The sequence below is a fragment of the Fusarium poae genome, chromosome 2 (assembly GCF_019609905.1).
Source record: "Fusarium poae strain DAOMC 252244 chromosome 2, whole genome shotgun sequence".
NCBI classification, from domain to species: Eukaryota; Fungi; Ascomycota; class Sordariomycetes; order Hypocreales; family Nectriaceae; genus Fusarium; species Fusarium poae.
In genome coordinates this window covers 7,894,668-7,907,544 of record NC_058400.1, presented here as the reverse complement: position 1 = coordinate 7,907,544, position 12,877 = coordinate 7,894,668, and the positions used below count along the sequence as shown (strand labels likewise).

Sequence of the window (12,877 nt, the reverse complement as noted above, 5' to 3'; positions counted from 1 at the left end):
ACGAGGTACCTTTCTGTTCGCTTCGAAGTTTCTATTGGTAAAGTGACTAGGGTCTTGTTCATGGGTAGAATTTAGAAGAAACGCATCGATTGCTTCAGATAATATTAGGGGAAGATTCTTGATCGTTATCTTATACTGTCGCTTTGAGGCCTTCTTGATGCTAGAGCGGCAGTTGTTTAAGAGGTATGACTCCATTTAGTTTGCTTAGCCTCCCTAGGTCGGAGACAACCGAAAAATACAGTGCCCAGGTCCTGATTCCATGCAATTATCACCTAGCTACGCTAGATGCCTGCTATAATCCAGAGGCTCAACATCCTTCCAGGTGGTCATCTACAGGGGTTGGTAGGGCCGCATTTCCAGGGAGTGTGCAGGTGGAGAAACACCAACTCTAACTAAATTGTGGCGTATCTCAACCGTACATACACTAACTTACCAACGCCAAGAAACCCCGAGCATGGCAACGATTCAGTTCCGCTCCGGGCCAAAGAGCTTGAGAACGAGCAAACAACTTGCTTGCTCGATGCGACTTATGACGGTCGGTCCAATTTCGAAAATTCAAAAGTATATAGACCTCTCTCTCCCCCGCACCCCGCAAAGATATTCGTTTGTTCATCAAGTTTAGAGTTATCAACCACAAGCTGTTGAAAGCATCTCGACTACCGATACGCTTTCCACCTACATCACATTCCATTAACCCAATCCTTTTGTTTATTAGGTACTTCTATATACTAGACCATCTATGAAACTCAAGTAGTTTATGGATTCTCTTGTGTACCTCGATAATTGAAGCATCCCACCATCAACAACACCACTCATAGATCGACCCTTACACATTCATACCAAGCATAAGGAACACAAACAAAAGTGTCCAGCTTTGTTCCCCTTCTCCTCCTCTTCCTTCCAGGTCATCTTCTTCTTCTTCTGCAATTGATCGACCATGGCGGCAGAATACCCCAAGCACCCGTTCCTCCTCACGGTCGAGGAGACGGCCGAAGCTCTTGGTACCAGCATCGACAAGGGCCTTACAAGCCAACAAGTAGCTGAAGCTCAAGAAAAATACCCAAAGAATGAGCTCGACGTCGGAGGCACTGTACCTTGGTACAGTATCTTGACCAAGCAATTGCTCAATGCCATGATTATTGTAAGATCTTTCATCCCACCCGCGCAATTGGCCATACTAATTCTCAACAGGTTCTCGCGTTTGCCATGGCTCTTAGTTTCGGTATCAAGGACTACATCGAAGGTGGTGTGCTTGTCTTTGTTATTGTTCTCAACGTCACAATTGGTTTCTGGCAAGAGTATCGCGCTGAGAAGCGCATGGATGCTCTCAGAGCTCTCTCCTCTCCAAGTGCCATGGTTCTGCGTGACGGAAAGACCCAAGTTATTTCCAAGTAAGTACCTCCAGAAACAAATATTCTACATCTCAAATCTGACCAATTCAATAGCCCCGAAGTCGTTCCCGGAGATATTGTTCTTCTGAAGATGGGCGACACTGTCCCTGCCGATCTCCGTCTCTTCGAAGCCATGAACCTTGCCTGCGAGGAAGGTCAACTGACTGGCGAATCCATCCCCGTCGAAAAGATCACCGATAACAATATTACTGCTCCTGGCACAGAGAAGCTGGTCCAATCTGAGGATGAGATCGGTATTGGTGACCGTGTCAACATGGCCTATGCCACCACTGTTGTCCGAAAGGGTCGTGGCCGTGGTATTGTCACTTCCACCGGTATGTCCACCGAGGTCGGCAAGATTGCCGCATCTACCTCCAAGAAGACACGCAAGGCTGGTCGCTCTATGAACTACAAGAAGTACGGAAAGAAACAGCCTTTCGTTGGTGCTTCTAAGCGTACCTACGATGTCATTGGCAAGTTCTTGGGTCTTACTGAGGGAACTCCTCTTCAGCGAAAGCTCTCTGCCCTCGCCTACGTTCTCTTTGGCTGTGCCATCATCCTCGCCATTGTTGTGTTCGCCGTCAACAAGTTTGACATGAAGAACGAGGTCATCATTTACGCTACTTCTTTGGGTATCGCCATCATCCCTGAGTCCTTGGTCGCTGTTTTAACTATCACCATGGTCGTTGCCGTCACTGTCATGCGAAAGGCCAATGTCGTTGTCCGTGATCTTTCTGCACTTGAGGCTCTAGGAGGAGTCACAAACATTTGCTCCGACAAGACTGGCACTCTGACTGAGGGTGCCATGATTGTTCGCAAGGCCTGGATCCCCTCTTCTCACATCTACACTGTCCGCGACTCTCAGAGCCCCAACGACCCAACAAAGGGCAGAGTCACCTACTCCAAGCAGAATGACTCTGAGCCTGAAGAGCCCGCTGCCCCTCGTGACTACGACCGCGAGCGAAGTGCTGCTGTGCTCAAGTTTGATGTCCCCGATGAGAAGCTGAACCAGAACAACAACGCCCCTGCCAAACAGCCCGAGCCTGAGGTTGAGTGTGAAATGACCGATGAGCTCAACGCTTTCTTGCTCTCTTCTGCTCTTTGCAACTTGGCTACAGTCCGCTACGATGATGAGGAGGAGAAGTGGCAGGTCACTGGCGAGCCTACCGAGATTGCTCTTCAGGTCTTTACCCACCGCTTCAACTCTGGCAAGAAAACTCTCGAAGGTCAGGGCTGGAAGCAAACTGCCGAATTCCCCTTTGACAGCTCCATCAAGCGCATGTCTGTTATTTATGATGCACCCGAGGGAGCTAGCGGATCTATCATTGATACCCAGAACTCTATGGTCTTTACCAAGGGTGCTGTCGAGCGTGTCCTGGACCTTTGCGACTACGCTGGCACAGGAGCCGACCAGCAGCCTATGACCGAAGAACTCAAGGAGAGTGTCCTCACTCAAATGAACAACCTTGCCTCTCAGGGTCAACGTGTCCTCGCTATTGCCTACCGTCCTTGGAATGGCCGCTTCACTGCCAAACAGGCCTCTTCGCCCGCTGAGGATGAGAAGCTTCGCGCTGAAGTCGAAAAGGGTCTCATTCTTCTTGGTCTCGCTGGTATCTACGATCCTCCTCGTCGCGAAACCAAGCCTTCTATTGCTGAGTGTTCTAACGCTGGTATTCGTGTTCACATGCTTACTGGTGACCATCCCGAAACTGCCAAGGCTATTGCTAAGGAAGTTGGTATCATTCCCAAGAACATGGGTATCCTTCCTGACCACGTCGCTAAGTCCATTGTCCAGAAGGCCACTGACTTTGACCGCATGACCGACGAGGAAATTGATGCTCTTGAGGAACTTCCCTTGGTTATCGCTCGTTGTGCTCCCGACACCAAGACCCGTATGATCGACGCTCTTCGGCGACGTGGTGCTTTCATGGCCATGACTGGTGATGGTGTCAACGATGCCCCCTCTCTGTCTCGCGCTGACGTTGGTATTGCTATGGGTTCTGGATCTGATGTTGCCAAGTCTGCTTCCAAGATTGTGCTCACTGATGACAAGTTTAACTCCATTGTCGCCGCTATCCGTGAAGGTCGTCGCATGTTTGACAACATTCAGAAGTTTGTCCTCCATCTTCTTACCTCCAACGTCGGTGAAGTTATTCTCCTTGTCTGTGGCCTTGCCTTTGTCGATGACAGCGGATTCTCTGTCTTCCCCGTGTCGCCTCTCCAGATTATCTGGATCAACATGGCTACTTCCTCCTTCCCTGCCTTCGGACTCGGTCGCGAGCAGGGTGCTCAGGATATCATGCGCAAGCCTCCTCAGGACAAGAAGCGTGGTGTCTTTACTAACCAGATCATTGTTGATATGATCGTCTACGGTATCATCATGGGTGCTTGCACCATGTGTACTTTCGTCATCATCATTTACGGCGCCAACGGCGGAAACTTAGGCAACGAGTGCAACCAGCGATACTCTGAGGCTTGTATCCCCGTTTTCAAAGCTCGTGCCGCTACATTTGCCGAACTCACTTGGCTCATCCTCATCTCTGCCTGGGAGTTCAAGAGTCTGCGCCGTTCCGTATTCCGTCTCAACCCTGATGACGACAGCCGATTCCCCGTCTTCAAGGACATCTACTCCAACCGCTTCCTCTTCTGGTCCGTCATTATCGGCGGTCTGTCTGTGTTCCCTGTTGTCTACATCCCTGTCCTGAACCACAAGTTCTTCAAGCACACTGGCATCACTTGGGAGTGGGCTCTGTCCGTCGGCTTCACCATTGTTTTTGTTGCTGGTATTGAGCTTTGGAAGATGACCAAGCGACATTTCCACCTCCTCGAGGACGCTCCTGTCCGTCGTGGTGTTTGGGGCCAGGGTGGAGACGATGCTGGCCGACTTGGACGAACCATGTCTTTCTCGAGCTTCAAGACCTGGGCTTCTTTCTCTCGCAAGGACACTGGTGAGTCCCTCGGAAAGCGAGATACCTCTCGCGGGCCATCTGAGCGACATATCGTGCCTCAAGGCCTTGCTGCCACCGAGGCTTAATCTTATGAATTACATATTTATGAGGATAATACTGTGGGGAGGATAATCTAAAAAGTAATGATAGACGAGGGGGATTTAAAGACTCTGTTTGGAGAGATCTTGACGAGTGGAAGGATCATGACGAATTCCTATATACCACTGCAAAGATGTTATGTTGATATCACTTGTGCTTTTTCAGTTACATTATTGGCCCTCATAGAGGGTATAGATATCCCGCTATCCAGCACATATATGGCTGGCGCAAATGCATTGTTTCTTCTTAAATTCTATCTTCATTTGTGAATTCTGGATCCGCATTGGTTCTCTGTGTGTTGCCATTATGCTCATTTGTTAGATCGACATGCAAACAACCATATAGTCAACACACCTTGATTCTAATAAATATATATCAATGCACTACAATTCCGCCTCAGACTGTGAGTCTATGTCATGTTTAATGCAAAAGATGCCAAAAGGATGTATGCAATGACCATTAGGGATCAATTTCTTCACTACTCTATAAGACAATCTTAACAAACACAGCCATTATCAACGCCAGAATCCCGACACTAGGGAGGCTAAAGTTTGAGTGTGATGCACTATTTTCGCCTGTGGAGTTAAGTCCTAGATACTGCGCCCCGATAGTCGTAAGAGAGCCGCTGCTAGAAAGGAACGCAGCGTTGGGGCCCACGTTGGAAACATCAGATCGAAACGCCCCAAAGTAAGTGTATCGACCTATAAACTTTGACTCGTCGAACCATTTCAGAGTCTGTTCAAAGAATGAGTCTGTGGGCTTGGGGTCTTGGTGAGCATAAGCGTATTCTGTAACCCATATGGAAGTATTGGGCCATCTGAAGATGCATTAGTAGGGGGTAGTGAGCTGTGTAGGATAATACATACTCAGCCAGCCGTTCACCAATATGTGAAGCCAGTCCCTCAAAGTTATCATACCAATGTACAGGGAGAAAGTCCCATGTACAATTCCTGTTAGGACCGCCTCGACTCTTGATCTCGGTGCAGTTTCCGAGAAACTGCCTCAGCCATGGCATACCATCCCATCCGCCTGTACAAGCAGGCAGACCTAGCTTTATACCCATCTCGCCCAGGGGTTCAAAGTTGGCAACCCAAGCTTCAGCAGCATCCTTTGGTTTGATGTTGCTTCCACCGACTTCGTTTCCGGCATTTGGTTCGTTAAATCCCAAGACATGAGTAATGTTGATCCCGTCGTTTATAAGTCCCATGACATTCTGGAGAAAAGTCGTATCGCTGGAGTCCGATCCGACTCCCCACATCATAGGTACGAATTCCAACTGTTCTTGGGAGATGTCGTTGTATACGGGTGAAGGCTGGTCTTCGTAGTTGTAATACCATGTGATGTCGCTGCCGTCCTGAACCCATATCTTGTCGTCTTGTGGTTCCTGTTTGTTGTGAACATAGCAAAGTCCTCGCTTGGGGTCACGGGTAGCGGATGCGAGACCGGCTAGTAGAAGAGATAGGAGATGTTTCGAAAGAGCCATAATGAATGTATTGTTGAAGATTGGTTGCGAGTATTGGTAGCAAACGAATTCAAGATATCGGATAGGGAGCTTTGCAGTAACTGGAGCTACTTATATTCGCTCGAGGTGACTGATATCCGTCCAACCAAGATGTCGTTGCGCCTTGATGGGCGATCGAGTTGGAGAAGGGCTTTCAGTAATAGAATCAGTCTGCTTGCAAAGGCACGAGACAGTAAAGAACGTTTTTTCACACTTGTGTTTAGTGTAAGGGAAAGTAATGAATGAATGAACCGACAGACATCACAACGAAAGTCGATCTCAGGAGAGACCGGGGTGATTGCCTGAGCATATAAGGATCAGACAGCCGGAGCACCCGTCCTCTCTCAAATCCTTCTCAGTCCCAATATGCCATATAACTGAGTTTGAATAGATGGCTTGTGGCAAACCGCCGAAAATGGATATGGTGTGAAGTTATCCGGCCCGTTGGCTCTTTCATGGCCGGATGAGGAAGAGGCACATCTTATCAAGGGTCCAGACAATCACACGCTAGGGGCTGCCGAGAAGCCGTCCTGAAGATCTGCTTGCTGCTATTGGATCGTACTTATGATCCAGGAACAAATACCACGCTACCGCAGGTCCTGCTGTTGAGTTTGTTGGCTGCCCGTGTTTCTCGGCCATGTGGCTGATCCAGCGGCACCATGGGCTCTGTACCAGGTTGGTGGATTTGTTGCCACAACTCCAATGTATTCTCAGCTGGAATTTTCATTGAGATGGAAGTCAATCTACCCGTAGTGGCACTTGCTCTTGTCCCTGTATCGATTATTGATATCTGGCAAGACTACAGGGTAACCTGGGAACTAAAGACTTGTTGTCGTGTAAAATGAACATTCTTGGCTCACCGTCAACGTCTGACAAGGACGCTCTGGTCTAAATTTGCGATGCATTCCAGTCACCGCGATTGTTGCAGGAACCTGTACTCGCGGAACAGGAGTGATAGTGCGATTAATGACTCTGGACGACACCAATGGTTATCGTCATAAGACGCAAGGCAGTGAACCCGAAATTATAGTAGAATTTATTGATAATCTAAGTGATTGGAAAAGGACATATGAAGAACGTCAAACTCTTGGGTTGTTCCGGTCTCGGCAATTGATGTTGCTCTGTCTTAGTCTGCACACAAAAGGTTGGTTACTTGGTGATTGCTTGTTGGTATTATCTCTGGAATGTTGTTGTTTATCGATAGCGATGCTAAGTCAGCAATCGGTCCCACAAAATAGATAATCACCCCGAAACCTCGGGAAGTGGTCATTCGAGACGCTACCTCGGCTTGACCCCACACATTTCGATGCGTTACTGTAAGTACCGTTGCAGCTTCCGTTGGAGTTTAACCCCAGACCCCTCCCATGATGAACTTCGCCTCGGCATCTTTTCTCCTATTTTAATGCGAATTGCGCTGTCGCTTCAATCTTTCCATTTGATCTGCAACATAATTCTTTTGAATCATATACACATACAAAATGGCTGCTGAACGTATTGGCTCTATCATCAAGCACCTGGCCCCTGGGTCGGCGCTTAGCAACATGTGGGTTGCCACGGTTGACGACCGATGCAATGTAAACAAACTGACAATGATACAACAGCCAGTCCAAGAACCCCGACGATATTGTCATCACCCTTGCCGTGCGAACACCACTCACAAAGGCCAAGAAGGGTGGCTTCAAGGACACAACGCTTGAATATATGCTTTATGCTATTCTGAAGGAAGTCCGAGAACGATCTAACCTTGACCCTGCCCTTGTTGAGGATATCTGCGTCGGAAACGTGAGTCGCAATTCTTGTCATGATAGAACGAGCGCTTACTGACATTCTTTCAGGTCTCTGATGCCAAGGCCGCCTACAAGGTCCGCGCCTCTGCTCTCGCCGCTGGCTTCCCCAACACCGCCGGTGCCTCCTCCATCAACCGATTCTGCTCCTCCGGTCTCAAGGCCACCGCCGATATCGCCCACTCCATCTCCAATGGCTCCATCGAGGTCGGTATCGCCATGGGCGCCGAACAGATGACCATCGGTGGTGACGCGCTCGACAAGCCCTTCGACGAGGCCGTTACATCAAAGAGCCAGGAGGCTGCCGACTGTATGCAGCCCATGGGTTGGACAAGCGAGAACGTTAGCAATGACTTTAACGTTACCCGTGAGATGATGGACAAGTTTGCCGCTGGTAGTTTCCAGAAGGCCGAGGCTGCGCAAAAGGCTGGGTGGTTCGCAGATGAGATTGCGCCCATTACCACAAAGGTCAAGGGCCCCGATGGCCAAGAGAAGGAAGTCACTCTTACTCAAGATGAGGGTATCCGTCCAGGCACCACTGCTGAGAGCCTCGGCAAGATTCGCGCTGCTTTCCCTCAATGGGGTGGAGCCACAACTGGTGGTAACGCTAGTCAGATCACTGACGGAGCTGCTGCCGTGTTGTTGATGAAGCGATCTACTGCCATCAAGCTGGGTCAGCCTATCATGGCCAAGTACGTTGGATCTACCGTTGCTGGCCTTGCCCCTCGCATCATGGGTATTGGTCCCAGCATCGCCATCCCTAAGCTTCTCGCCCAGCACAACATCTCCTTGGACGATATTGATATCGTTGAGATCAACGAGGCCTTTGCTTCCATGGCCGTTTACTGTCAAGACAAGCTTGGCCTCACATCAGAAAAGCTCAACCCCCGTGGAGGAGCCATTGCTCTGGGCCACCCCCTGGGTGCTACTGGTGCCAGACAGATTGTGACAGGTCTGTCTGAGTGCAGACGGCAGAAGAAGAAGATGCTTCTGACAAGCATGTGTATCGGCACAGGCCAGGGCATGGCTGGTCTGTTCGTGAACGAGCAGGTCTAGAACGGTCAATGCATAATAGGCGCTGGGTTATTAATTATGTAAAAACAACGGATCTCGATGCGATCTACGAGTCGGTTGGAGGTACGATTTCCTGATGAGCGAGAATATTGAAATTTGAAAGCATAAACTTTTGTTCTTTTTTAGCAATATTGAGACTACTGAAAATACATGCTGGTGAAACCATTTACCTTTCACCATTCAAAAACTTCAAACTGAGTTGTCTCATAGACGTGTCAGCTATTCGGGGCCGATTACAAATGATCATGAACTTTGAAGTTGTTTATTTCACGGCCAAAGTCGGGTTCAACGGTAGCATCTCGACCAGTCCGTGCAGTTGCAGGGATCGCTGAACAACACGAGGTTGGCCATTCGCTGACATCCATTCCTTGAGGTGGTTGTAGTCACCCCCGCCAGAGCTTAGAAGTCACCTGGAGGCTACTGCTCTGATGTCACTGAAAGGGTCCCCCGTAAGCGGTCAAAGATGGGCAACCTACAGCCATTGCGTGGGTGGCATTTCGCAACCGACGAATGTGATTGGGTTAAAAGCTGCGACTCGATCTGAAAATGGGGGGCCAGCAGGGATGAGAAACTGCCTGATCATTACGCACAGCGAGTCAAGGGACCGACCGATTGACGGCATCCATGAGATGGTACCCTTGGAACGGGTTTAGTTACTCCTCATAATCCTCTACCTTGGGAAGCTTTAGCGAGACATGAATTTTTTGTTCTTTTGTCTTTTACCTATGTACTCAGTCTTTTCTCTTGTTTTTCTTTCTCCTTGATCTTATGACAGTCAGCTTCCGAGAGTCTCACCTTCCCAATTCCATGCATTACTCTTTATCGTCCGTGTACTTGTCGAACTCCAAGCCGGCATCTTTTTGCCGACGATCGTCGACTGTATTCTGCGCCATCGCAAACAGGAAATACTCGTAAAAGCAAACTCAAATATAGATTGCGAGAAATAGTCCCATAGAAGAAGTATTCGAAAACACAAACCGACCGATTCAACGTCACCAAACGACCATACGTTGCGACTAGATCGAATTTCGCAATCATGGCGAATCGACCCTCCGACGGCCGAACCAATTCTTCGACAGACCATCGTCCTGCTCAACCAAGCACTCTTCGTCAAACTGTTAGCCGAAACCAAAATGATTCATCGACAGAGTCGTCTGAAAATCCCCAAGGGGCTACCATAGACGAGATCTTCGCTAATGAATCTACACCTCTGATGGACGGGAACAACGACCGTCCAAGCCAGCGTCGAGGCAGCGTTCACCCTGCCCACCCAGGTGTCTGCAGCCATGGCACTTTCAGTCCGCGACCCATGAGTCCGACGTTGACAATGAGGAGTACCGACGAGGATGGTAGCGAGACCGCGGGATCGGGAACGCACATTCCTGTACTTGACAACGCCATTACGACCATCGTGGGTCATGACGATTGGAAGAAGTGGTTGAAAAAGAGGATGCGAACCAAGACAATGGGCCACAGCAGTATGTTAGCTGAACAAGCCGGTATTGAGGACACAGCTTTTATGTAAGAGCTACCAATGTCGAACAGCCGTCGAATGGCCTACTAACTAATCAATAGGTATATGGCATACTATATTCCCTGCCTCAACTGGATGCGCCAGTACAAAGTCTCATACCTCCGAGGCGATATTATCGCAGCCGTCACCATGGCCTCGTTCTATCTACCGATGGCCCTGTCTCTTGCTGCAAACCTCGCTCACGTCCCTCCAATCCACGGTCTCTACGCTTTCGTTTTCAACCCTTTTATCTACGCGCTCCTCGGATCTTGCCCTCAGATGGTTGTCGGCCCAGAAGCTGCAGGTTCACTTCTTGTCGGTACTGTTGTCAAGCAGAACGTTGGCTCTGGAGAGGACGAGGACAATGACATGCTCCATGCGCAGATCTGTGGTATTGTCGCAGGCATGGCGGGTGCAATGGTTGTCATTGCTGGACTTGCGCGACTAGGTTTCATGGACAGCGTGCTCAGCAAGCCTTTTCTGCGCGGCTTCATCAGTGCGATTGGTTTCGTCATTGCCGTTGACCAGCTGATTCCTGAATTAGGACTCGCTGAGTTGGCTGACAAGGCGGGCGTCAGCCATGGTAGCCCTGTAGAAAAGATCAGGTTCATCATTGGCAATGTCGACAAGGCGCATGGATTGACATTTGCCATTGCTGGAATTAGCTTCTGTGTCATCATGATCTGCCGGTAAGTGGCGCTTCACGGCTATTTTGCGCACAACGTTGACCATGGATTTAGTGAACTCAAAAACCGACTTCAGCCCAGGTACCCTGGTGTCGCGTATGTCCCTGATCGATTCGTTGTCGTCGTCGTGTCTGCGATTCTATGCTGGCAGCTGGACTGGGAGAACCAGGGTGTCGAAATTCTCGGAACAGTCAAGGCTGCCAACGGCCAGTTGCTTGCGTTCCAATGGCCCTTCAAGCTGCAGCATATGCCACACATTCGAAGTGCCATGTCGACTTCTTTCCTAATTGCTCTCCTCGGATTCTTCGAGTCTTCTGTCGCTGCCAAAAGTCTGGGCTCAAGTGAGACTATTCAGGGAATTCAATTGAGTGCGAACCGAGAGATGATTGCGCTTGGTATTGCCAATATGGTTGGCGGCTGCTTCATGAGCTTGCCAGCATTTGGCGGATACGGTCGAAGCAAGGTGAATAAGAGCACCGGTGGTAAAAGTCCCGCCAGTTCCATGTTTCTGAGTATCATCTCTCTGCTCTCAATCTTCTTCCTCCTTCCATACTTTTACTACCTGCCGGTAAGTCGTTGACACACTAACCATTTTCGCATAAGCTAACGCTGAAAAGAAACCTGTCCTTTCATCCATGATTTCTGTCGTGGCTTACTCGCTGATAGAAGAGGCGCCCCACGACATTAGCTTCTTCCTAAAGATTCGCGGTTGGACTGAGCTGGGTCTCATGGCAGTCATTTTCCTGGCCACCATGTTCTACTCTCTTACACTTGGCATGGCTTTTGGTGTTGGAATCTCGATGCTCATGGTCATCAAGCATAGTACGCGACCACGAATTCAGATTCTGGGCCGAATCCCTGGAACCAACCGATTTGAGAACGCCGAGGGCGACAAGGCAAGCCTGGAGTTTGTTGAAGGCTGCCTCATTGTCAAGATTCCGGAGCCATTGACATTTGCCAACACCGGAGAGCTCAAGTCCCGCCTTCGCCGACTAGAGCTTTACGGCACCTCAAAGGCGCATCCTGCTCTGCCTCGACTTCGCCATGCCGACATGAACCGAAATGTTATCTTTGACATTCACGGTGTGACTTCCATGGATGGTTCAGGCACCCAGGTTTTGGCAGAGATTGTTCGCAACTATACGGAACGAGGTGTGCGCGTCTACTTCTCTCGCTGCCCAGCCCGCAAGGATCACCCCGTGTGGCGTTTGATGTCAAGCAGCGGTATCGTGGAGATGGCTGGCGATAGGCACTTTGTTAACGACGTGGAGGAGGCACTGCGCTTGACTGAGTATGAGGAAAGCATCACTGGAGAGTCCAGCCGACACCGTGAGCTCTAGATACAGACTAAAAGAAGGGACCAGGGCGTTAGAAATATTTAGCATGCATGGTTTTTGGAGGATTGTAGATTGCGCTGAGGAGATACCACTGTCTTTGACGTTGGATTACGAGTTGAAATGAGCATTAGAATTAGCATTCGTAAGTAGCAGAAATTGTGAATAACATATATTATAAAGGAAAATTGGTGTTCTCTGCGTTATGTTCCTCTGATACGAGTTGTTTTTGTGACCCTGGATGTTTGCCTAAAGCATAAAAGAAAAGCTCATCGTTTTAGATAGATACTCTTTGGGATGAAAACACATCTGAGAGCCACAAAATGATCGAGACCAGAGACGGGGAGGAGACTGGTCATACAACAGAACAGGGGTCATGGCGATCATAAACAGTTTAGACCAAGGATTCTTGAGAACTCATACTGAAGAGTTTGTTGAATACCTGGCGTTTCGCGAGTGCAAACATGGGGCATATCTAGTACTGTTTGGTAGACACGTTGGTGGGATCAATAGTGGCCAAGAACGCCATATCTCGATCTAGACTAAA

The 12,877-nt window shown here is 49.2% G+C and overlaps 4 protein-coding genes across 4 annotated transcripts; 3 read left to right on the top strand and 1 right to left on the bottom strand.

Moving 5' to 3' along the window:
• Positions 1–937: 937 nt before the first annotated feature.
• Positions 938–4,425, top strand: FPOAC1_006702 (uncharacterized protein; the record flags this gene model as incomplete). The annotated part of the gene is made up of 3 exons (XM_044851177.1): positions 938–1,141; positions 1,192–1,391; positions 1,446–4,425. The coding sequence occupies 3 exons, from the start codon at positions 938–940 to the stop codon at positions 4,423–4,425; spliced, it is 3,384 nt and encodes a 1,127-aa protein (XP_044709889.1).
• A 496-nt stretch (positions 4,426–4,921) lies between these two features.
• On the bottom strand, positions 4,922–5,921 carry FPOAC1_006701 (uncharacterized protein; the record flags this gene model as incomplete). Its single annotated transcript, XM_044851176.1, has 2 exons — positions 4,922–5,255; positions 5,305–5,921. 2 exons carry the CDS (start codon positions 5,919–5,921, stop codon positions 4,922–4,924), a joined length of 951 nt encoding a protein of 316 aa, XP_044709888.1.
• Positions 5,922–7,417: 1,496 nt separating this feature from the next.
• FPOAC1_006700 (uncharacterized protein) lies at positions 7,418–8,779 on the top strand (the record flags this gene model as incomplete). Its single annotated transcript, XM_044851175.1, has 3 exons — positions 7,418–7,482; positions 7,541–7,721; positions 7,775–8,779. The coding sequence occupies 3 exons, from the start codon at positions 7,418–7,420 to the stop codon at positions 8,777–8,779; spliced, it is 1,251 nt and encodes a 416-aa protein (XP_044709887.1).
• Positions 8,780–9,833: 1,054 nt separating this feature from the next.
• Positions 9,834–12,336, top strand: FPOAC1_006699 (uncharacterized protein; the record flags this gene model as incomplete). The annotated part of the gene is made up of 4 exons (XM_044851174.1): positions 9,834–10,318; positions 10,373–10,999; positions 11,051–11,564; positions 11,614–12,336. The coding sequence occupies 4 exons, from the start codon at positions 9,834–9,836 to the stop codon at positions 12,334–12,336; spliced, it is 2,349 nt and encodes a 782-aa protein (XP_044709886.1).
• Between the last annotated feature and the right edge of the window lie 541 nt (positions 12,337–12,877).